General features: G+C 43.0%; 1 protein-coding gene across 2 annotated transcripts in view; it reads right to left on the bottom strand.

Moving 5' to 3' along the window:
* slit3 (slit homolog 3 (Drosophila)) overlaps positions 1–25,199 on the bottom strand; it is a 274,061-nt gene that overhangs the window by 54,976 nt on the left and 193,886 nt on the right. For both annotated transcript variants that reach the window (XR_011695745.1, XM_071529582.1), the window contains exons 9-17: positions 23,402–23,546; positions 17,734–17,805; positions 16,687–16,758; positions 14,843–14,914; positions 11,425–11,568; positions 10,691–10,854; positions 6,640–6,790; positions 3,000–3,074; positions 797–940 (exon numbers count right to left, since the gene is read on the bottom strand). Coding sequence is in view for 1 of the 2 variants with exons in the window: in XM_071529582.1 (XP_071385683.1) it covers positions 797–940; positions 3,000–3,074; positions 6,640–6,790; positions 10,691–10,854; positions 11,425–11,568; positions 14,843–14,914; positions 16,687–16,758; positions 17,734–17,805; positions 23,402–23,546 (1,039 nt within the window). In the remaining variant the exon portion in view is untranslated. The remainder of the gene's footprint in view (positions 1–796; positions 941–2,999; positions 3,075–6,639; positions 6,791–10,690; positions 10,855–11,424; positions 11,569–14,842; positions 14,915–16,686; positions 16,759–17,733; positions 17,806–23,401; positions 23,547–25,199) is intronic.

The following is a 25,199-nucleotide window of genomic DNA, read 5'->3' as shown; positions in this document are numbered from 1 at the left end:
CCACCTTTGTACCTTTGTACCCAGTATGTTTGGCGGCTAAAAAGACACAGATAAAGAGAAAAAAAGAAGACGCATAATGAGACAAATAAAAAAGAAAGCAGGGGTAAACTCAAACCAGACTCCATATGACAACAACGACAGAGTCCGTAATATGACATTAGCCTTTGACGTACGGACATGTGGGACTGGGCTAACTGAGTTAGTTAGCATTAGCAATCTCTGGGACGCGCTAACCCAGTTAGCAAGGCTATTACTGGAGCAGGGAGCCTCTTAACTTAATACAGACACAGCCATGATGGCATTAGAGAGTCATTAGCCAGCATATATATACATGATAGCATTAGCTAGTCATTAGCCAGCACACACAGACAACATAACATTAACCCATGGTTTCTTAAACTATGGGCTGTAAACCAAAATTGGACACTGGGCTATTTCTGGTAGGTCCCCAAATTAGAGGAATAACAATATTTCACCAAAAGCCTCGATTCTCATTTGGGTCAGGTACTGAAGAAGTTCAAGAGGTCCAACATTAGCCAGTCGCTAGCACAGGTCATATATAGTCTGGATGGAGGTGAGGCAGTCATCAGCTACCATCCAGAACCATTTGCTGACCATTAGTGAGAAAACTGTCATTCAGACAGTTAAAGAGACATCAAACTAAGCTCATGACAGGGCTTCAAACCTATGGAGTTACATGCACATAACAGTGTGTGCGCTTTAGCCTGCTGAACAAACAGGCCACTACCCGCATACATACAGTGCTGTACACAAACACACACTGTAGGCTACTTACATAGTTTTTAGTCCGATGAGGCCTCTGAACATGCGTCCCTGCAGTCCGGTTAGCTTGTTCCCTGTCAGCAGCAGCTCCAGAACTCCACCCGCCCCATCAAACGCACCCTCACGGATGTCCCGCAGCTTGTTGTTGCTCAGGTTACTGCAGGGAGGAGCAGGCAAATGATTTAAACACACTCACATGTTTACATTTACTGTATGTACTGTATATATATATCTATGTATATGCATACACACACAACCAGAGGGGCACCTACACACACGCTTCTGCATACGCACATGGGGTTACACACACACACATACAGTACACATGCACACACACACGCAGACACATACATAGTATTCCCAATTTAATTGCAGGAATCAATCATGTCTCTTCAACTAATAAATGTTAACTCCACTCTCTTTCATCTAAATGTCCCGCCATCTTGTTCAATAGATATCCTGATAGGAGACAAGTGGTTACACACAACAGCTAACAGCTATGACTATCACTCACTCACACACACACACACACACACACACACACACACATACATGCAAACCCGCACACACACATAAAATTAAAGACAAGTGGCCACAGACATCAGCTGAAGGTGATCAGTATCTCTCTTTCTCACACACACAATGAAAAAAATGAAAATGAAAAGAGAGAATTGGCTACACAGACAATAACTGGAGATGATAATATCTATCTCATAGCTTTCATTCCCAGCTAGCTTTGTGCTGTCTCTTATCAGCTTTATAGAGGAGAGGAGAGGAGAGGAGAGGAGAGGAGAGGAGAGGAGAGATGAGATGAGGGGATAGGAAAGGAAAGGAAAGGAGAGGAGCTGAGAGAAGAAGAAAGGTGGACAGGAGAGGAGAGATGAGATGAGGGGATAGGAAAGGAAAGGAGAGGAGCTGAGAGAAGAAGAAAGGTGGACAGGAGAGGAGAGATGAGGGGAGAGGAAAGGAGAGTGAGGAGAGGAGCTGAGAGAAGAGGAAAGTTGGAGAGGAGAGGAGAGATGAGGGGAGAGGAAAGGAGAAAGACGAGGAGAGGAGGAGCAGAAACGAGATGATAGGAGACAAGCTGAGAGCAGATGCAAGGATACGGGAGGGCAAGAGAGGAGGTGAGAAGGGAAATGAAGACAGGAGAGAAAAGGATTGGATCAGAGAGGAGAGGAGAGGAGAGGAAGATATCGGGGGAGATGACAGGTGTGGAAAGGAGAGAAGAGGAGAGGAGAGATGAAGAAGAGAGGAGAGGAGAGGAGGAGGTAAATGGAAATGAGCTCTGGCCAATCTATATTGTCAGTGACACTGCTAGATGGTTAGCAATTTCCTCTCCAATAAATCAACTGCTGGTCTCTGCTCTGTCTTCCTCTATCTCACTGTGACACACACACACACACACACACACACACACACACACACACACACACACCTAGAGTAGGTTGTAGATAAGGACTGACTGTAAATCTGAAGTGAAGGCCCATCTTCTATTTCCATTTAATATTCACTTCCTCCATACCTCCCACCCTCTCCCTCTCTCTCTCCTCCTCTTCCGCTTCATCTACTTGCTTGTCTTCAGCCGCTCCTCTTCCTCCCTCCCTCTCTTTCATTTCTTTCCCCAATATTCATTCCTGCCCCATCTGCATGTATTTATCTCATCTATACTTTTTTCCCTCTCCCTCCCTTCCTACATCCTCTCCTCTCTTCTTCCTCCTTCCCTTATTTCTCTCTCTTTTCCTTTATCTTTTCCTTTGCCTTTCTTCCTTCCATTACCCTCCCTCCATCTTCTCCTTTCCTCCCTTCCTTCTCTCTCCCTTCCTTCATCCCTTTTCCTCCCTCCTCTTCTATACCTCGTTCTGCTACATCTTGCATCCCTTCTCTTTCTCCGTCCACCTTTATCTTTTATCTGTTTTCATCCTCCCAGTCTGTTTCTTTATTGCAACCTCACCTCCATCCTTCCCTTCCTCCACCAAAAGCAGGGAAAAGTCAGAATAACAGTTATCTCCCATTAAAGAATGACAAGGAATCGTGTGTCCAAAACAGCTGAACATGCCTTCCTTTGAACAACAAACTTCCCCCCTCCCTCTTCAGTCCCATCTATCCCCCCTTTCTTCCCTTTCAGAGGAAGAATTGGGTGAATGACCCCAGCAAAAATGGAAGAAAGAAGAGAGAGGGACACTTTTTTTTTTTTTTTTTTTTGAAAGCATACATACATCTTCTTCAGGTTGGGCAGCTTCTTAAACGTCCCTGTAGCCTCCAGGACTGCAATCTCATTGTCGTTCAACCGCCTAGAGAGAGAGAGACAGAGAAAGGGACTTTGACTTTCGTTCTTTCATCAAACAAACTGCTTAAAAATCAACGCACACACACACACACACACACACACACACACAAACACGAACGCACAGAAAACACAAGATGGAAGAGAGAGACAGAATGACCGTATGAAGGTTAACAGGCCTTCTGTGACTGTTGAAGTATGAACGCAGCACAAAACCAGAGTGGGGAGGGAAAAAATGACTTAACAAAGAGATGAGATAGGAAGAAAAGAGAAGAGGAGAGGAGAGGAGAGGAGAGGAGAGGAGAGGAGAGAAAAGAAAAGAAGAGAAGAGGAGAGAAAGCGATAAATCTTTTCTATGCAGTCATCAATACCTACACTGCCCTAAGCCAAGAGAAAACAGTTAGGAAGCTAGACATCTGCTTTATTGAGGTAATTTGTACTAAAATCAGCTGCTAAAAGGGTGCTCTCTCTCTCTCTCCCTCTCTCTCTCTTTCTCTCTCTCTCTCTTTCTCTCGCTCAAGAGAGAGACAGAGTGAGAGAGTCTCCTGATTTTAGCTGGAGGGGATACTTTCTAATGAGAGAAACGGGGTTAAAGGATGGATAAACCTGGACCAAGCCAAATCACTGATAATGTATTGTATAATGTCCAAAATAGGTGGGAAAACCCAACCTGCTTTGCATTTTGAACTCACGCAAGATATATGAAACATTGGTAATCTCCACATGTTGTGATCTAGAACCCTCAGTTTAATCTCAAAACGTATAGTGCGTTCTTTTTAAAGCCAATTAACACTCTTAACTGATTCTTTCATACTTTTTGTTCACGTTAAAGGCCTATGTCAAGGATTTTTATGGCCTGTGGGAAGGGGGGTGAGTCAGAGAGAGAGAGAGGGAGAGAGAGAGAGAGAGAGAGAGAGGGAGAGGGAGAGAGAGAGAGAGGAAGAATGATAAGCCCTCAGCTCAGCTACAACCTCCCCTGATTTCCCCTGATAAAGGCAGGGTAGAGGGCACAACTGGTGTGTGTGTGTATGTTTGTGTGTGTGTGTACGCACGCATGTTTGTGGCCTTCGAAAACCCACTGGTTGGTTGTGTTCTTAGGGGCGAGCGAGAGAGAGAGAGAGAGAAGAGAGAGAGAGAGAGAGAGAGAGAGAGAGAGAGAGATGGTGTCGAAAATAGTAGAAAGTTTGATGTGCCCTCTAACCAACCGTGAAGGACAAAATTTCGTTTTTTTGACATGAAACACCCTGGGAGCAAATAGAGAGAAAAGGAGGGAGGAGAGGGGCTGGATTAGGGACGAAAGGAGGGCAGAGAGACAGAGAGAGGGAGAGAGAGAAAGAAAGATAGGGGCTAATGGTCTGTGGGATCCTGGCACTATTAGTTATCTAAAGCGGTAGCCATGGTAGAAGTCTGCCATTATACAACTAACCTCCATATAAGTAAAACCGTGGCATCTGCTTTAACGCTGCAGTGGTAGAAATTCTTTATTCTGCAGCGATCCTCCATTAGCACCACAGTCGTAGCCGTGGTAGAAAACCTCCATCCTTCATCTACCTTTTTTAAAGCCGCCAGTGATTCAGCGATATTAGAAAAAACTTTGCTTCTGGCTGCATTCCTATTTCCTCTCTGGAAACATTAGCTTGTTGAATATTCGATCAAGAAGTAGCCACTGAAAGTTGTATGGGACTGATTTTTCGTGGCAGCGCTCTTCCCTCTTTTCATTCTTTTCACACATTGAATTGAATTGTGTGTACTATGTGTTTTTTTAAGTAGCTATAATGACTTATGAATGGTTATTGAATCTTTGTCCTTTTCTCTTTCAAATCAGATTACAGTAATCTCATTGAATTTAATGTAATGTTTTTATTTTATGAATTATGAACAGCTACCGAGTTTTAAACCTTTTTCTTTGGATCAGATTACTGTATTTCTGTTGCATTATCCATTACTCCTGCAGTAATAATAATATAATACAGTAATCCATGTTTTGTCTTTCAGTAACTCTAATGAATTCTGAACAGCTGCCCGTTTTTTAACCTTTGTCGTAATCAGATCACTGTATTCCTGTTCCATATTTGCCATTACTCCCTAACCTTATCCAGTCTTCAGCAGTGAAATGAATGATCCATGGGACTGTTCAGTATTCTAGTGCGAGACCCTTCGCCAGACACGATGATGGCTCCTGTGGGACTCGGAGGGAGATGGAAAGACTATTGAGAGGCATTTTGGTCTGGGAGTTAAAAATGAAAAGTGACGTTGATGATGCTGCTCCGAGAGAGCGAGCGAGCGAGTGAGAGGGAGAGAGAGAGAAAGAGAGAGAGAGAGAGAGCCGAGAGAGAGAGAGAGAGAGAGAGAGTAAGAGAGAGAGGCAGATGTGTGTGAGTGTGCATTGCTTTTGTGAATTTTCATGTGTCCTTGCATGTATGCATGCCTATATGCTTGTGTATGTGCCCCTTGTTTGCATGTGACTGCATGTGTGTGTCTGCTTGCCTAACCTACACCCTTTCACACACACAGCTGGGAATATTAATTGTGGTCTGTTGATCGGCATCCAGATCTGGGTCTGTGTGTGTATACGCATATGCAGTGATGTAGCAATAAAATAAAAAGCTGGGCAAACAATGAGATCCAACAAAAATCCATTGTTCTTTCAGAAACGCCTCAATTTATATTTTTAAGAGACTATCCTCATATAACAATTTGATGCTACTTAACGTGTACTAAAAGATTATCAGATAATTATTAGTAAATTCACCTTAACTCAGTTTGCCCATCTTTTTTTTTATTTACAGAATTGTTTACCCACCGGTTTAAGCCTAATTTATGCTTGGTGACTCAACACCCTTGACACTTGTCTCTCGACAGAAAAAAGTGTCACAACGGCACATTTTCAATGTTGTGTACTTGACTGCTGCGGACACCGTCAAGGACTGTCACGCAATGTGATTGGATAGTTTGTTGCCATGGTAGGTTCAAAATTTCTTCTTCCTCGATCAGGGCAGCTATTTCATCGGGGGATGCCATGTTTGCAGAGGATGTAAACAAACCTGACAGCGTCTCGTTGCCACGGAGATGACATCACACACCATCTCATACATCTTCAGCAAGGTATAAATGCGGGACATGGTGCAACATAGTGTCTTTTGTCGAGAGACAACTATAGAGCGTATCAAGAAACCAAGCATAAATTAAGCTTAAACCGGTGGGTAAACTCTATTCTGTAAATAAAGAGAAGATGGGCAAACTGAGTTTAGGTGTGCATACCCTCCACTATATTCCCTGTATATATATCTTAATGCGTGTGTGTGTGAGTGTGTGTGTTTGTGTGTGTGTATGTCTGTGTAAATGTGAAACACTTGTTAGGTCTGTGGTGTGTTCAGGGATGCGTAGCAGTTTACCGCTGAACCGTCTCAAGTTCAACAACATGACATTTTATTTATGTTTGCATGTGTGTGTGTGAGAGAGAGAGAGAGAGAGAGAGAGAGAGAGAGAGAGAGAGAGAGAGAGAGAGAGAGAGAGAGAGAGAGAGAGAGAGAGTGTGTGTTTGTGTAAAAGGGAAACACCAGCTGACTCACAGGTCGGTGGTGTGTTCGGGGATGTGCGGAGGGATACGGGTCAGTTTCAGGTTGGAGCAGTCCACCACGGTGCCTTCACAGCGACATTTCTCAGGACACACGAGGTCCTGGAAACACTCCCCGCTCAGACGGCTACGATAATCCTCCTGACCTGGAGAGGAGAGAGGGAGGAGGGAGGAGGGACAGATGGAAGTAGGGAAAGAGAGAGAGAGAGAGAGAGAGAGAGGAGGAGGTAGGAATGGAGAAGTTGAGAGAAAAGAGGCAGACAAATGGGGTTGGAGCACAGAAAGAAAGAGGGAGAGAATAAAGGAGGGATGGAAGAAGGGAGAGAGAGGGAGAGGAGGAAATATGAAGTCAGAAACAGAAGAAGGCAAAGACAGACAGACAGAAAGAAAGAAGTAGAGAGAGATGGAGGGGCAGAAACAAAGACACACCGACCACCAGACAGAGAGATAGACGAAAGAAGAAACCAAAGAGAGACAGAAAGAGAAGGCATCAGAAGTTTTTAATATACATTTTGTCCCATTTTCACCAACAATTTCATGTGACCATATACAAAGACATTTATAAGCCTTACACTGAGAGAGAACATATTATTCATAAACATCAAAAAAGAACTTGGACAAAAACACAGACATGCAGATATAGAAATTACAGAAGTCCTGCTCTCTCTAAACTGTTACTTCCTTATTAGGGTTTAATTGTTTGGAAAATGCTAATTTTGTTCTCATTTCAGCTGTCAGAGGCTGTAAGAAATAATTAGGTAGCCGGTCATTTGAAAGACACAAATTCTCTCTTCCAAAACGACTTCACATTTTTTAAAGAACGGGCTGCAGTGGCTACTGCAGGAGTGATGCAGGGAAAGGGGGATTTCTACGACTGCTACCGCTGTAAATCACATTAACAAACAAAGATCCAGGTCATTTTGTGGATGCGGCTTGTAGATAAATGCGGTTTAACCCAGGATGCTTTTGTTTAACAAGGTGTGCCAGAGGCCATGTCTGTTACTTAGATATATGTGAGCAGATATTATTTATGGCTGCTAGAGTCTTTGGAATAGACCTGGTTTACATCATACAGCACTTCTGTTGGCGCACCACATTCACTTTTTATGGTTCTCACGGTTATCGCTGCCTCTCTCTCTCTTTCTCTGCCTCTCTGTCTCTCTCCCCACCCTTGTTTATCTATCTGTTCTCTGTCAATTTAACCTTTTCAGCATTTCTCTCTCTCCTATCAGACTGTTTTTTGGCACAGAATCTAAGGTTTTCCTTCTTTTTTCATTCTCTTTCTTTCATTCTCTCCATCCTGTACTGGCGCACACTCTTTATGGCTCATCTGCTCCCTGTCTGTCCTTGTTAAACAACCCAGACCACCTATGGTTGTTTGCCATAAACAACCTGGATTTGCACTCAGTTGCTGATCACTGTTCTGCGGATATATTCTTGTTGGGAGAGTTGGTTGGTTGGCTCCTTTCAATGGCAGAATCTTTTAGATAGATGGCTCTGGAGTTGGACAACAGGTTGACAGAAAGTACAGGGCAAGAGAGGGAGGAAGGAAGGAGGAAAGAAAGACAGAAAGGAAGGGAGGGGAGAGAGCGAAGGAGGAAGGGTTCTTTCGTACACAGAAGGAAAGAATGAGGAAACCTATTTCTCTTGACAGCAGAGGTTTAGTCATTTTTATTATCATTTCCCCTGTCTTCCTCACTAGGAACAGAAAAGGGTAAAGGGTTTCTGTAGAGGCGGTGGGATCAGCCATGCCAGTCACTGAAGCACTGCCATGCTATTGGACGATTTGACAGAGGAGGCGGGTGTACCTAGTGTTTGGTTGTGTGTGTGGTTTGAAGCGCTATTACAAGATGTCAAGCAGAGTTTCTTAGGTCAATACTTTCCAAAACAAACAACTTAAATGAATCAGTGGGAGTGTGTGTTGTGGGAGATGACATGAAGAATTTAAATTTATGCTGGCAGTTGAGCGATCAAGCTGGATGTGGTTGTTTTTGAACCACTTAAATTACCTAAATAGTAGCAAAACAGTTAGACATTGATATTCATTACTGATTGAGGTTATATTTTGATGTCAGACTTTCTAAGCATGACTCACTGACTTCCATTCATTTCAACCACAGTTCTGGTCCCATGTACCAGAATCCCTACACATAAATGCAAACAGACATAAAGCAAGTGTTGAGCCTTTCTGCTCCAAGGCGTGTGATTGGCTGGGAGAGGTGGGTGTGTCTAGCAGCTCCTTGCGTGTGATTGGCTGGGAGAGGCAGGTGGGCGTGTGCCAGGCGGTCCCTGGCGCTTGACGGAACCATGTGATGTCACAATAGGCGGGGCCACATGGTTAGATCAAGCACAAGAGACAGCTGCACGAACCAATCAGAATGCAGGTCCACACAGGAGGAAGGCGGGGCAACAGAGGGCTGCGCCAACAGAATGCAGGTCCACACAGGAAGAAGGCGGGGCAACAGAGAGCTGCACCAATCAGATGCAGGGTCCATACAGGAAGGAGGGACAACAGAACAGCTGCAGATCCACACAGGAAGGAGGCGGGGCCAGAGAACTGTCCACCAATAGAGAGCGTGTCCACGGACACGGTCCAGAGAGGAGGAGGAGATGCAAGGAGAGGCAGGGAGCCACAGAGAGGAAGGGCTGAAGCAAAGAGGACAGCCATAACGAGCTCTGGGAGGGTTTCTAATCTAGTTATCTCCAATAGCTCAATGGGCAGAGCATGGCACTAACATTAGGGATTCGCTTACCGCTGCGACCGCCCATGCTAAAAATGTATGTACTCATGATATTGCAAAGCACTTTGGATAAAAGCGTCCACCATTTAATAGCATCGGTTACGCTATTTATCGTCTGCCCAAGTTAGACTGTGACATACCATTTTAGAAAATAGGGGGGGGGGTGGAAATCTCATGTCAGCAAATGGTCTAACAGGCACATTTCTCAGAGAGCAATGATCTGGATAAGTTGACTGTGATAGAAACCATGGTGTTAATGTTTGTAAGACCATCATGTTTGTCATATCTTCTCTTTTTCCCATCTGTCCACCATGTTTTCCTTTCAACCTAGTCTACTGTTGCCTTTCTTTGCGTCCTGGGTCTAATTCAATAAAATGTCTGCGATGGAAGGTACCCACTTGAAAAATGAAAATGACACACCCGCTCTAACGCACCCCACTTTTGTCTAAAGTTTCTACATAGGAGCTCACTGTAAGTAACACAGGGCATCGCTGGTAAATAATCTGCTTAGTAAAGAAAAAATACCATAAAAGTAGTCTAAAAGGCTCCTCCAGAGATTCTGTTGAAATTTCCCAATACATGATAATCTCCACCAGGCACAATCCCAGTGCAAATAATATTAAGGTTTACAACAGGTGAATCAGGGCGGGGATGGATAGCCGTGACTGCTTCAGTTGACAGGAGTCACTTCTTACTCCTGCTCTGCCTTGTAAACCAATGATTTGCTTGCAACTGTTGTTTGAAAAAAATTCAAATCGTTTGTGAAATGACTGGAGGGGGGCTTTTAAAAATTCATTTTGCAGTGAGCCAAAAAAAAAAAGGCATATTATTTAACACAGGGAAAACAAAGCGGAGAGGGACTGTGGAGAGGCACTGTAACCATGAAGTAAACACACACACACACACACACACACACACACACACACACACAGTGGGCGATCGCAGTTTATGGCCAATCCCTGCTGAGTTAGTTATTGTATTGCTTCAATATACTGAATTGGTCTGGGTTGTAATTAGTGAGACCCATGGCTCATATCAAAGAAAACAACAGTAAGACACTACTACCAGAGAGAGTGAAGTGTGTGTGTATGTCTGTGAGAGTGTGTGTATGTGTGTGTGTGTGTGTAAACCCATGCCTATCAACTTCTAATTCTACACATATACACATGTTTTACCTGCACATCTGAACTTCTTGCCTTTGACCCAGCTGATGTGCTTCTTTGTTAACCCTCAGAGGTAACTGTGTGTGTGTATATATGTGTGTGTGTGTGTGTGTGTGTGTGTGTGTGTGTGTTAATCCCCTACCTGTGCATCTGAACTTCTTGCCTTTAACCTGGCTGATGCGTTTGTTGGCCAGCCGTCTGGGGTGGCTGCACCGTGCTCCACTGGTCTCAATGGGGTTGTCAAACAGATAGTCTGCCAGCCACTTCAGATGACAGTCACACATAAAGGGATTCTGGGCCAGGTGACTGGGGGGGGGAGAGGGAGGGGAAGAGAGAGAGAGAGAGAGAGAGAGAGAGAGAGAGGAGCAAGGTAGAGGGGCAAAGCAAAAAGGGTTTGTCATGGGAAGGGTAAAAAGAGGAAGAGAAGAGGAAGATAAGATAAAATTGAGAGAGGTGGAGAAGGAGGGAGGAGAGAGATGGTGGGAGGAAAGGAAGTGAAGAGGGAGTGAGAGAAGGGGATGGAGGCAGTAGAGTAGAAAAAAGTAGACATGAAAGTCAGTGGAGAAATGGGTAAGACGTCGAGAAACAAGAGAGGCAAAAATCAAAAGTTGTTATGCGACATCTTGTCAAAATATGACATGCTTTACATTTTTGGTGATTTTACCTCCAACTGAAGAATTACATGGTTCTTTATGGGTAGAGAAAATTCTCTGACACTTGGCTTTGTTGACATTGTTTCAAATCCTCACAGGATAAACTCAAAATGCACGGTATTTATCTAAAAATAAAGCCTGTTTTTCTTAGTTCCTGAAAATGACATTTTGGAGATACAAGGTTTTCACCCGACAGCCACAATATGCGAGTCTAGACTCTTACAGCGTCTTGATGGAGCGCAGGGGGGCGAACAGGCCTTTGCTGATAGTTTGCAGTTTGTTGTCGTACAGAGAAAGCAGGTTGAGGTTCTGCAGGTCTTGGAAGGTGTTGACTCTCAGACAGTTGATCTTGTTGGCGTTCAGCAGCCTGAAAACACAAGTGAGACCGAATCAGCATTATTTATTCATAGTAGCAAAATTTGTTTTACTTATTTAGCTTTATTAGCTCTGTGCACCAGACAAACAAAGAAAAAAAGACAAACGTATATGCAGATAATGAGAGGAATTATTTTACACATTTTACTGGCAAACCATTGCTCTCTTCTCCTGTCCGCTCACTATTTCTTTCCCTCTCCTCGCCTCTCCACATAGTCATGATTATATTTTTTTTGGCCATGACACATAAACCGAAAATTGCAGTTTTATATACTGTATATTCTCATTCTCTACCGGAACAGGAGGAGAATATCTACTGTTGGCTGATGGTTTAATATCTTGTTTGGATGGGGAAAAAGGGAGAGAGGAAAGGCAGGTAGAAGAGAGGTAGAAGAAGGGAGACGTGACGGAAGGAAAATGGAGTGAGACAGAGAGAGGACAGGTGAAAATTTAATTTGGACTGATACAGATAGACACGTAAGAAAGAGAGACAGGCTGACAGCCAAAATAGAGGCGAAACAGACAGGGAAAATGAGAAACGTGAGAGAAGGGTCAGGTAAATGACAGGAAAGGTTTGCATTTCGTCTCCTTCCCTCCATCCCTCCCTCCTTTCAGCTCCCCTTCATTAGCTAATATAACCATGTTGTCAGGTTTTTCCCTCTATCTATATATTTCCCTCTCTCTCTCTCTATCTTTTCACTCTGTCTTTCTCACACACACATACACACACACACACACACACACACACTCTTTTCTTTCATTTTCTATTTCTCTGTCCCTCTCCCTGCCACACTCAGTCTCTCTCCACCCGAGTGTCTCTACTTCTCTCTCTCTTCTTGTCTCTTTGTCTGACAGGTGACTAACTTGGTACATCGGCTGAGCTTAATCATCTCAAGCCATCCTAACGAGTGCCTATACTGACACAAACACACACACACACACATGCAAACACACACACATGCAAACACACACTCACACACATGCTGCTCTGCGACATATCCACGCCTCATTAGGCAGCTCACAGGGGGAACTAATTACTTGAAACTGCACCAGTAAAACAAAGCAGCGCAGACAATATAAACAGCAGATTGGTAGCTATGCAAAGCAATAAACACATCTTTGCCATCATGTGAAAACCGCGCAACTCCCATTTTTGATGTGAAGCGAAGATTTACACAGAGTACATTTCTGCGCCTGTGAAACCTTTTGAAAAGCTAATGGCTAATTTCATTTTTTCAAAAATATATAGGAAAACACAGCTGTCATCTTCACATTCCTGATAAGCTGACCAACTTTTTGGAGATGGGAGGTTTTCATCTGTCAGCAGCGAAATGTTAAAAGACATATTCCCTTCCCACGCCTGCTGAGCGAACGCCAACCCTTAATGCGGGATTGACCAGTGATGTGACAAGACATGAATATTAACTAGTCATTCGGTACTGTATTTATTCATTAATTGAATCGTTCACACACACGGACACACACACACGCACGGTCTTGAATTATCCCACTAAGCAGCCGCACACACGCGCAAACACAAAGCATTAGTGTTTTATGTGAGTGTTTTATGTCGGCAGCACCATGACAAGGTGTGGGAGATATGCTTCCCCAATCAGGAGCTATTTAAATGGTAATGATGTCGCATCAGACATACTTGGACAGGAAAACACACATTCCACATCTCTGCCTGTCTCTCTCTCTCTCTCTCCCACCCTGTCTTTCTGCCATCTCACTCTCTCCATCCATCCATCTGCCCATCTATGCATCCATCTCTCTCTCTCTCTCTCTCTCTCTCTCTCTCTCTCCCACTCTCTCTCTCCCTCTCTCTGCACCATGCATCCAAATGATCCGCCTAAGCCCGTAAAAAGGTGTTTGTGGGTTAGATTCACTCATCCTCATTCTCTCTGCTTCGCTTCACTTTACGACGGAAAAGCCCAGAACATTAGCTGTTTCTGCAGTGGACTGCGGCATTTGCCAGGACCATATGCCGTATACAGCACCGATGTGCAGCCATTATAGGAGTCAGACCGTTTAATGCTGAACTACTGCTGCAGTTTGACTCCATCCCCCACAAGGAATTATTTAGAAAGAAAATCAATCAAATTGCTCTCTTTTTTTTAAGCCGTTGAATGTTACAAGGAATGGTTTGGTAGTATTGAGCAAGATAAGAGTTTTGTGTTACAATGTACTAATTTGGTTCTTGTTTAACATTCAAGAAAGAATTGTCTGCAGACACACACACACACACACATGCACACACACACACACACAGGATGAAGGATAGACAGAGGATAAATGCATGAAGAGGGACTTCTACAATGGCTGCTCCTGTGCTGTAGTAATAATTCCTGGGGACGTTCTGTCCTGTGATTAGGGGTGAACAGTGAAGCGCCTGATGCTCTCTTCATCACCAAGGTACCACCAGGCCTGCGACATACAGCATGCACGGCTATATGTAACATATACTTTAACAACAATACCTGCGAGGCCGTTCTTTGCTAGGATTATGGGTACGAAGGTAGATAAGACTTGCTTGTGACAAGTAACGTATGTATCACCAAATTACCATAATCACAGAAAATCATGTAGAAGACTAAATATAAATGCAGAAATGTCTGCACACTATGAGGCTCCCATTGGAGTCAGTTTATTAGAACCAAATAAGAAATAAGAAAATTCTGGTACTTTTTAAAACATACTAGGTAACTTCAGACATTGGATAACAAGATGCTCATATACTCATTTTACATACTCTATCCTCTGTAAATAATTAAATGGAGAACTCCAGGTAATGTTTTTTCCAAAATGTGTATAAGGTATTATGGAACAGAAGTTACTTGCTAATAAACAACGGTAACCAAGCCTTAGAGTGTATAGACTGTACTTTTTTTATATTTCCCATTTTTGTTCATGGTTTGCCACTTGGTCTGGCACCAACCTAGAAGATACTGGTACATCCTGCCTGTTTACCAAGAAGAAAATGTGCAAACAAAACGGGGAGGAAACTGTATTTAGCATTTTGGACTGGATTGTTACCAAGTCAAAACAATATTGTGCTTCTTGAGAATTTCAGCCAGTGTTTGTGTGTGATGTTCTTTTGTTTATTGAATAATGTATTTCAGTGTTTGCCAGAGGGACCACACACACAGATACACACATGAAAACAGACCACACAAACACATGTATGCAACACACACACACACACACACACACACACACACACACACACACACACACACACATGCACACACACAAACAGTACTTACAGCAGCTGCAGGGAGACCAGTCCATCAAACAGTCCTTTGGGAAGCTCAGTGATCTTGTTGCCGTACAGCACCCTGCACAAGACAGTTAAACAACATTATATAACAAGATACAGTAGATGCAGACTCTCCCTTACATATTCATATGTAAGGGAGAGTCTGCAGGGATTTACCACATATTTAAGTCATATGTGGTAAATACTGTCATTGTTGTGTGGATGTTATTCCTTCTCATCTTGAAAAGAGTGCAACTCTGCTGTGGCATCTTATCCCACTAAAGGAAATTGTAATCTTCGGCTTTTAGGTGATGCTGTTATGAAGAACGACGTCTAATGAGTGAGCAGTTAGGAGTTCAGTGTCTTGCTAAAGAACACTTCGGCAGAGTCGACGATGCTGTTGTGAAGATTGAAGCTGTGATCTCTCTAACCACTGGGCCGCCCTGACACACTGAATCCTGTTCAATATAATTCTCATCAATATCCTTTCAAATTCACATTTGATCCTTGCATAAGCCTGCTGAATAAGGAAGGGCTAAAGCTGAAAGGTGCACACTTGTCACATACTAGTAGATTCCCATTCAAACTGCCATATTGTTAGACTGCTGGTGAACCACATTTTAATATATCTATGTTTATGTGTATATTTTTGTGAGCATGTAACAACATTACCTGTCATATTTAGCTGCCTCTGCTGTAAAACAGTAGGAATTCATAACGCTGTAATGCTAAATGATAAGGCACAAAGATCGACCAAGATGGCCTGTGTGATTTTCAGGTGTATTTCCTATAAGATTTCTGAATGAATTATGTTTTTTATCACTGAAGGTTGCTGTGTGTTCTTCAGAAGTCTTAAGAAGTCTTCAGCCCAACCCCTCCTTTATAAACCCATTACTGATATCACCACCAATGGCTCTGTTTTAAAGGCAAAGAAAACCCTGAATATATGAGCTAGCAGTGAAAAAGTCATCATGCTCACCCAGCTGGAGAAACTATTGTGGTAAGTAGAACCAAAGAAGTATAACAATCAAAGAAGAAAAGTTTTCTGCACCCTTCCCAAAAAACACTGTTACAGGAGGTTTCTTCATTTCCAGGATTTTGTATTTGCAAGTTTTTTGTCAGTGCAGATTATAAAAAACATGCACAGCACACATGTTTCAGCACTCAGGCTTTCCTCAGTATGAACACTGTTGTGGAATATTTATCTTATTTGATTCTCATACCCTGGAAATGTGTTTAAGCCGTACTTTGTACTACAGCTGAATTTAATTCACTTGAGAAATTTTGTATTTTGCTACATCACGCCTCAGATGGCTTCCACCCCATGAGTCGTGCCACTCAGTGACATTCCTGTTCAAAATGACTTGACTATGTATGTGTGTGTGTGTGTGTGTTTGTGAGGGTGTGTGTGTGTGTGTGTGCGTTCAATCTTAACACCCAGCAGAGTTCACCTTGTCTGCCCCTTCTTGTCTGTCTGTCTCATTTTCATGCTCCAGATTGATTCAAATTAAACTGTCCTTCATGTTCTTATCACACTCACCCTCAGAGACACACACAGACAGAGTGATCACAGACACATACAATCACACACACACACACACACACACACACACACACACACACACACACTAAGCCATACACAGACACACATACAGTACGAGCGCACACTCCACAGCATTGTGTTCCAACTGTCAGCGCCGACAGCAACAACACATTTCTATTTGCTAAATGTCTAGAAACTCAATTACTTTCCTGTCTGAATGTGTGTGTGCGTGCATCTGTGCGAGTGCACCTGTGTGTGTGTGTGTGTGTGTGTGAGTGAGAGTGAGTGTGTGTGTATGTCATACTTACAGTGAGGTGAGTGAACGAAGGCCGCTGAATGCATCGGCTGCAATGTCAGAAATCTGGTTCTTACTCAAATCACTGGGGGAGAGAGAGAGAGAGAGAGAGTGAGTGAGAGAGAGAGAGAGTGAGAGAATAATAGAGAGAGAGAGAGAAAGAAGATAAGTGCATTACTGTAATACACAGTAATGGGGTTCAGTCTCTGTGAATGTCCTAGAACTGTCTGACAAATGATCATGACAGCATACATCAGGAGAGGTCAAGGCAAGGGGACGAGTGTAAAAAAAAAAGTGAGAGTGACTGAACGTGTAAGTAAATGAGGGCGAGAGAGAGAGAGGAAGCGACAGGAGAGAGTGAGAGAGAGAGAGAGAGAGAGAAAGTGAGAGATGAGATAGAGAGACAGAGAGAGAGAAAGAGAGAGAGAGACTGGAAGCGGTGGCATGTTAAGTGCAGTTCATGTCACTCACTTCCACCGTTGTAAGATATATTATTTAACACTTCTGTCGAGTTGAGCTCCAACCTCCATCTGTGTGTGTGTGCGTGTGCGTGTGTGTGTGTGCGTGGGCGTGTGTGTGTGTGACGTGTGGGTGTGTGTGTGTGTGGGTGGGTGAGTGGATAACCTTACCACCTTGCAAAAGTCTGCAAGTGTGGCATTTTCAGGCATTTGCATGATAAGGACATTTTTCACCAGTGAGCTTTATGTCTGTGGGTGTGTGTGAGAGAGACAAAATGAGATGGAGAGGGAGAGCGGGCGATTGTGTGTGTGTGTGTGTGTGTGTGTGTGTGTGTGTGTGTGCACTTGTCAGATTAGGTGTATGCATATATTTGCGTGGGTATATGTGGCGACAGTGAAAGAAGATATACATTTGTATCGTATTGTATTTCCCTCTATCTGCAGCCAAGGCCTTGTGTGAGTTCAAGTGCGTTCATGCATAATTAAATATGTATGTGCGTGCATGCTTGCCTGCATTTCCGTGTTAGTGTGTGTGTGTGTGTGTGTGTGTGTGTGTGTGTGTGTGTGTGTGTGCGTGTGCAGTTTTATGCAGACAGACTCACATCCTCTTGAGCTTCTTGTAGGCAGAGAAGGCTCCTGCTGGGACGCTCTTAATCAAGTTCTGCTCCAAACGACTGGAGAGAGAGAGAGGAGAGAGAGGGAAAGAGAGGGAAAGAGAGAGAGAGGGAGAGAGAGAGAAATAAATTAAAATAACTTCCCTTCCTGCAAAACTACCTGAAAACATACAACTAAAAAAATACAATCAGAGAAAAATCATGAATACACCTGCATATTTTAAGTTAATTTTTTCACCGTTTAATGTTTAATTTCGCCAAGGACACAGAAACCTTTTCTTTCCATGACACGTTGTTTACCCCATAACCTTAAGCCAAACACAACTGTACAAGAGCTGGCTGTTTCTTTCAACTTTTTAGCATGTGCAGAATGTTTCAGCACTGATTTGCAGCACGGTCTGGTCAAGGCCGTTCAGCGTGTAACGTAGATTTTTTTGTGGCGGGGGAGTAATGAGCTTACATGGGACTTGCCCTCTAGAAAACTGTAGTAACTCGAAAAAATTGCCTCTCTGCTGCACCAAAAACTGGACTGCTGAGCACAATTCCTTGTTTGCTTAGTGAGATTCTGGCCACGATACAGTAGAGTACGTGAATATTTCCAGCAGCAGAGTATGCAAATAAGAACACACGTACACACCTTAAGACTTTAAGACTTTACGGTCTGTGGACGCAGGAGGGAGACATGTATGGAAATGTGTATCTTGTCTGAACACAATAATTTAAGTGCAATATTGTTTTTTGGATGTTGTTTTTAGTCTTGTGATCTTATACGTGTGGTGTACACTCACTGAGCACTTTATTAGGAACACCTTACTAATACTGGGTAGGTATCAGCTTTCAGCTCAGTGTCAACCGGCTACCAAAGTGACATCGGCCTCCAGGTTGGACGTGTTGCATTCTGAGAGGCTTTTCTGCTCACCACAGTTGTAAAGAGGTTATCTGAGTTACTGAAGCCTTTCTGTCAGCTTCAACCAGTCTGGTCATTCTCCTCTGACCTCTCTCATCAACAAGGCGTTTCCATCCGCAGAACGTCCGAAGAATGTTTTTTGTTTTTCGCACCATTCTGTGTAAACTCTAGAGACTCTTGTGCGTGAAAATCCCAGGAGATCAGCAACAACCATGCCACGGTCAAAGTCACTGAGGTCAAATTTTTTCCCCATTCTGATGTTTGATGTGAATATGAACTGAAGCTGCTGACCTGTATCTGCATGATCTTATGCATTGCACTGCTGCCACATGATTGGCTGAATGGATAATTGCTTGAATAAGCAGGTGTACAGGTGTTCCTAATAAAGTGCTCGGTGAGTGTATGTTGTTCTAGCGCTGGTCGCAAAAGCAGATTTCCATGAAAATTAACAATAAAGTGCAATCTCAATCTTATTAAGAGATAAAATATGTTTTTGTTAGACCACAATTTGCCACTGCCTTGACACTTACATGCTTGTAGACGGAATAACTGGTTTTAATGTGCAACTGGCTATAATGTCTTAATATTAATAACTTAATATTTTTCCAATGGAACCAGAATACTCTCTTCTTTAAATGGAGAGTCAGGCTGTATTTATGAACACAGCCTCGGTTCCTCAACTTTTTTCAGGCTAAGTGCCAAAGGGAATTTATTACATCTCTTTCCCTGGAAGACTGCAGACTCATTACAACACACTGGTAGTATTATTATCATGTGGGGAGCCATCAGAGCCAGGCCTACAGCCCACGTTTGGGGAAACTTAGTTTAGTTTCTGCTCTCTAGATGCTCGAGATGACGCATTAATCTATGTAGCTCATGTATTCTTCACGTCTCTCCTGTTACCGCTTTTCATCAGGGGAAGATTGCAAGTGAAGAGAAAATGTTTGGAGACAAGCGGGAGAGAAGAGAGGAGAAGGGAAGAAAATAACTAACTGTAAGGAGAAGGACTGATAGGACGAAAGAGATGTAAAAAGTATTGAGAGGAGAGGAGAGGAGAGGAGAAAAAATAGGGGGAAAAGAGGAGAGGACAAAAGGTGAGAGGAGACGAGTGGAGAGAAAAAGAGGACAAAAAAGGAGATAAGTAATCAGAGAAAAGGAGAGGATAAGAGAAAAAAAGCATGAAGGGGGAAAGGAGAGGAGAGGAATAAGAAAGGAGGAAAGGAGGAGAGGACAAAAGGGGAGAGGAAAAGAGAGGACAATGGAGGAAAGGAGAGGAAAAAAGGAGGAAAGGAGAAGGAGAGGACAACAGGGGAGAGGAAAAGAGAGGACAACAGAGGAGAGGAGAGGAGAAATCAGAGCAGAGGAGGAAGATGCGCTGAGGTCCCAAGGCCAGCAGCAGGGTCAGCTGTCAGGATGATAAATGGGAACTAATCCACACTTCTCCTCTTCCTCCTCTTCACCCCCCACCTCCCTGTCCTCCTCTTGACCTCCGCTCTCCATCTCTCTCTCCTTCTCTCCACCTATCTTCTCTCCCTCGGTTCCCCCCTTGTCTCTGCCACTCCAGTCATCTATCCATCCACATATCTGCCCACCCACCCATCCATCCACCCATCCATTTATCTGGTATTAGTTTTAGCAAGGCATATTAAAACTATGCTGAGAGAGAGGTTAAAAAATGTAAAATTATTGAATAAAACATTAAGTAATTCCTTGCAAGTTGCTGTTGATGTGATTTAATACCTCTTTCCAAAAAACAGCTTAGCTTGCCCCTGTCTATCTCTAGCTATTATTGTTCAATTCACTGCCAAACTCACTTGGAAACTAAGAGTGTTTTCCTCAAATATTCCAATAAAAAATTAATAATCAATTCTCTGGTCTCAGTCTTCATGTTGTGATATAACAGGGCGGTTTTGTATCGCTTGTCATCTTTAACCGTGCTGTAAGTCACATTACTGCTCAATATGGGCAATATACTTCATGATACAAACTCAAAAGCAAGTCTTCATCACTTTTGCCGGGATTAAATGCAATTTAGTTGGATTTATTGCACCACATGTTTTTTAAAATGAAACGCTTACGTGGCCCTGGCTTTAAATGCAACATCACCCTTACAGGTGTTTGTTTCTTGGCTTGGCTTCCTCACTAAACCCCCCCCCCCCAGTGCCTCTGGCAGCCAACAACGCTTCATTTCGACTCAGGGGTCAAAATAAATCAAGAACATACAGACATTGACAAAGACAATCTGCACACTCAACAAGTTACAAATTATATCTGGGCGCTGTAAAACAAGGTTGAGAGAAAGACACTTAGAGGCTCAATATCAAAGGATGTGTAAAGGGGACGACATCTGAAGGGGCAATATAAAAGATCTATAAGGTGAGGAGACTGAGTGATTGTTTGGTTAAACAACAGATTGAAACAGGAGATTGGCTTGGCAGGTGAGTGTGTGTAGGGTGAGTACACACACACACACTGATGAGGGCTCATTCACACACACATTTATGTCCTTTGTTGGGCTAATGTAGTAAAACACTTTGAGACAAACGTGTTTCGTTAAATCCCTTTGTGAATACATTTGACTTGAGTTGACACACATACACACACTTGTAAGCGCACACTTGCATACACACACACACACACACACACACACACACACACACACACACACACACACACACACATGCAGTCTTATATATACATCGGAGAGTCATACATTCACAAATAAATACAGTACCTTCATTCACATAAACATATAGACTGACTTTCTAGCATGCACACACACACACACACACACACACACACACACACACTTACAATTCTTGGCAGTGATCCTTGCCACTAGCATGCAGAGAGATGACTTTGTCCCTATTGGAGGACTGACAATACATCATCCTATTACACTCTATTGTTTCTGGCTGCAGCAACAACATTTATTGTAATGGATCCAAACCTAATTCTGTGTGTGTGTGTGTGTGTCTGTGTGTGTGTCTGTGTGTGTGTATGTATGCGTGTGCGTGTGTCCGAGAGACCTCATCAGAATGTGTGTATGTGTAGGTAGGTGCATGTGTGTGACTCAGAATGCATGTGTGTGTGGCCCTATCAGAATGTGTGTGTAGGTGTAAGAATGCATTTGTGCTCAAGTGTGTACATTTCTTCGGGTGTGTCTCCCTAACAAAATCTGTATGTCTGCATTATTTGTACTGTATAGGCATGTGCACATGCATTGGTGTGTGTGTGTGTGTGCGTGTGTCCATTACTTATGCTGGGGAGGTAAAGCAGTATTGGCGTAGCGTTGCGGGGGAGAATTGCTCCTTTACTCACAGAGCAATCAACCAGCTGTCCTCTGTACAAACAAACAGGGTACAGCGATCAATACGGATATCAAACACGTCCCACTGTGGTGTGAGAGTGTGTGTGAGAGAGAGAGAGAGAGGGAGAGAGAGAGAGAGAGAGGAGTGTGGCTGCAATCTAAAACAAGATGCCATCGGGAAACTCACAACGCTTGTTAACCTGTCTCTCCCTCACACACACACACACACACACAAACACACACACACACACACACAGTCTAGCTGTTTGCTAGCTGTTTGACAGTGATTTCTAGGCACTCTATGTGGCCAGGTAGGTGGTTGATTCATCACGATGAGCTAGACCTTAAGTCTAACCTTATGTGTGTGTGTGTGTGTGTGTGTGTGTGTGTGTGTGTGTGTGTGTGTGTGTATGTGTGTGTGTGTGTGTGTGTGTGTGTGTGTGTGAGTGTGTGTGCTTAGAATAAGTATTGTAAGTTTGTTTGTCCATACCACCTCTGCCTTACAAACCCAACTTACAAAGGCCGATTTACCAGGAAGGTACACAACACCAGGGACTCAGGGAGAAGTGTTGCTGTTTTTCCCTCCAGATTTAAAATCCCTCCAACAACAGACTGGACTCACATCTCTACAACTGAAGTGTCACTTGTGGAGATGTGAAATCTGACCAGAAATTTCCTCTCCACTGCGCTCCGAAAACAATAGAAATGATGTTTTCTCTGCCTTTCACGCAGAAGGCAACATGGCAAATGAGATCTTAACGATTTGACTTTTAGCATTTAATGTCATGTATGGATTTTCTTCTTGACATATTCCTTCACGTAAATTCAGGTAAGAGGGGATCTAGTAAACTCCTGCATGTGTGTGTGTGTGTGTGTGTGTGTGTGCGCACGCGTGTTTGTGTACATGCGTGCATGTGCATTCAAGTCATGCAAGTGTGTGTGTAATCACGTGTTTCAGCTTGTGATAAGATGACACTTTAATGATCCCTGTGGGGGAACTGCATCATTGCAGCAGTGGATAGTAATAGGATACAGCTAAGAAAACTACATAAACCATGAATGGAAATATAGCAAATATGGGTAAGATACATATACGCAAACGACAACATGTCCAGTCGATTATATGAATGTAAAGTATTGGAAAGTATGGATTACCGCATTATTAGGATGCACAAAATAACAACAGCAGAACTGACTGTAACAAAGAAAGCATGAACACAGAATATGTACAATGTGAAATTATACCAAAAGTATGAAATATATGCAGTATGAAATAGGTGAAAGAATTACAAAAACATCAATATATAAGCAATATGTTACTATGAAAAGGAAATGCTAATATGAAGAAAACAATAATATGAACTAACAGCAAATCTACATGATGCGCAAAACAGTTAGTGTGTATGAGGCAGGGAAAGTAAAGTTAAAGGCAGGCTTACATCTCCACGATGCCCTCAGGCAGGTTGGCTGGGATGTCGGTGAGGCCTTTGCGGCGGCAGTCCACGATGTTGTTGTTACAGCTGCAGCTGGACGGACACACCGCTACCTGAGGAACACAAGTCCTCGACTCCGACTGGGCTGGACCTGAGGAGGGAGGGAGGGAGGAGGGGAGGGGGGTGTTACACCGATTTATTGGTTTCCTGATACATCAGGCCGATACTGGTCCATTATTAAATACAGGATATCGGTCAGCCATGTGGTCCAGGCTCCTCCCTGACCACAGCTACATAAAAGCAGTCTATAAAACCTGCAATGAAGTTTTGTTTTCTTGCATATTTTATTGATTGATTTAACTGTTCAATAATGTTTTATTTTTAATTCATCCCAGTTTCTCGTACCACTGAATAGGTGCAGTGGGTCACCCTGCCTTAAGAAGTGCTAACCCTAAAATAATTTCATCATTAGGTTTTAGTGGTGAGTTTAAATGCTGTTTCAGATGATTTTGCACCCTGACAAGAATAAAAATGAAACTAGATGTTCAAAAATATATTAAATATTGGTATAAAATATCAGCTATCGGCAGCTTCAACACAAAAATATATTATTAGATATGGGGGATGGAGTGGTTGAAGATATGGAGGTAGAGAGGCTGATGTAGGGAGGTAGGGAGAAAGGAGGACGTAGAGAGGAGAGGGACATAGAAGAGAGAGGAAAGGGAGTGAGGAAGAGAAAGGGGGTAGGAAATGAGAGAGAGGAAGGAAAGGAAGGAGAAAAAAAGAGAGAGAAAGACAGGTAAAGGGAGAAAGAGAAGGAAGAAAAGGAAAAGGGGAGGTAAGGATTGAGACGGACGATGTTATTAGGGGTGGCAGGAAACACTAAGAAAGAAAAAAGAAAGAAAGAAAGAAAGAAAGAGAGAAAGAGAAAGAGAGAGAGAGGCCCGTTATTGACGCCTAAGGGGGAGGAAAAGAGAGAAGTGCAGTACGAGGAGGTCTGGTACAGAGCATGTAGGCAGAAAGACGAGGCTAGAGGCTAATAAAGAGAGAGCCGCCTGACAGTCTATTAGCACAGAGAGCTGAATCAGACGCCTATAAACACTCCCTATACTATCTGCAGCTGATAACACTACTGCTCTTATACCGGCCTTTTAGCTGATTACGCTCTCTATACTGTGTAATTCTTTCCCTGTTATGAAGACACTGCTGTTCTGTCTGCAGGTGATAACGCTGCTGCTTCTAACACGGGCCTTTTGGTTTAGTGCATTCTCTATATTGTACACCTCCATGTCGATGTTGTAAAGTCAAGAGTATTACATTCAGTAGTGAACTTCTACTTGACTCCACTCTCTATAGTGTAGAGTTCAATATCAGTGTTACCGAATGTAGCTGGGTTTGATTCTGGTGTCAATTTTATAACAGTGATAACACCGCTACTTTAGATACTGGATTTTTAACTTGATCACACTTACTTGTCATACTGTGTAAATTCTATGTAACTGCAATAGAGATACTGTTTAATGTCTATGGCAGCTAACAGTACTGATGCTGCTGATGTCAGCCCCTCCAGGATTTTGCAGAGGGTTTTTATTTCTGATTACTGCAACCCAAACTCCTTCATTTTGTGGCAGCTTTTCTAAAAAAAAAAAATGAGTTATATATTTTAATTCATTTTTTTCCCCAAGAATTAAAGAAAGAGACTAGAGGCTTGCCTTGAAGTTGATTGAACCTGTATTAAGTTGATGTTTCTAACTTCAGGATATACAGAATAGTGAAAACTTAACAAAGGTGTCTTTAAATGTCT

Source organism: Centroberyx affinis, unplaced genomic scaffold (assembly GCF_046629955.1).
Source record: "Centroberyx affinis isolate AG114_WGS23_722 - 3 ecotype Tasmania unplaced genomic scaffold, CSIRO-AGI_Caff_v1 ptg001803l_1, whole genome shotgun sequence".
Classification (NCBI taxonomy): domain Eukaryota; kingdom Metazoa; phylum Chordata; class Actinopteri; order Beryciformes; family Berycidae; genus Centroberyx; species Centroberyx affinis.
The sequence above is the reverse complement of the archived record's forward strand: the minus strand, read 5'-3'. Positions and strand labels throughout refer to the sequence as shown.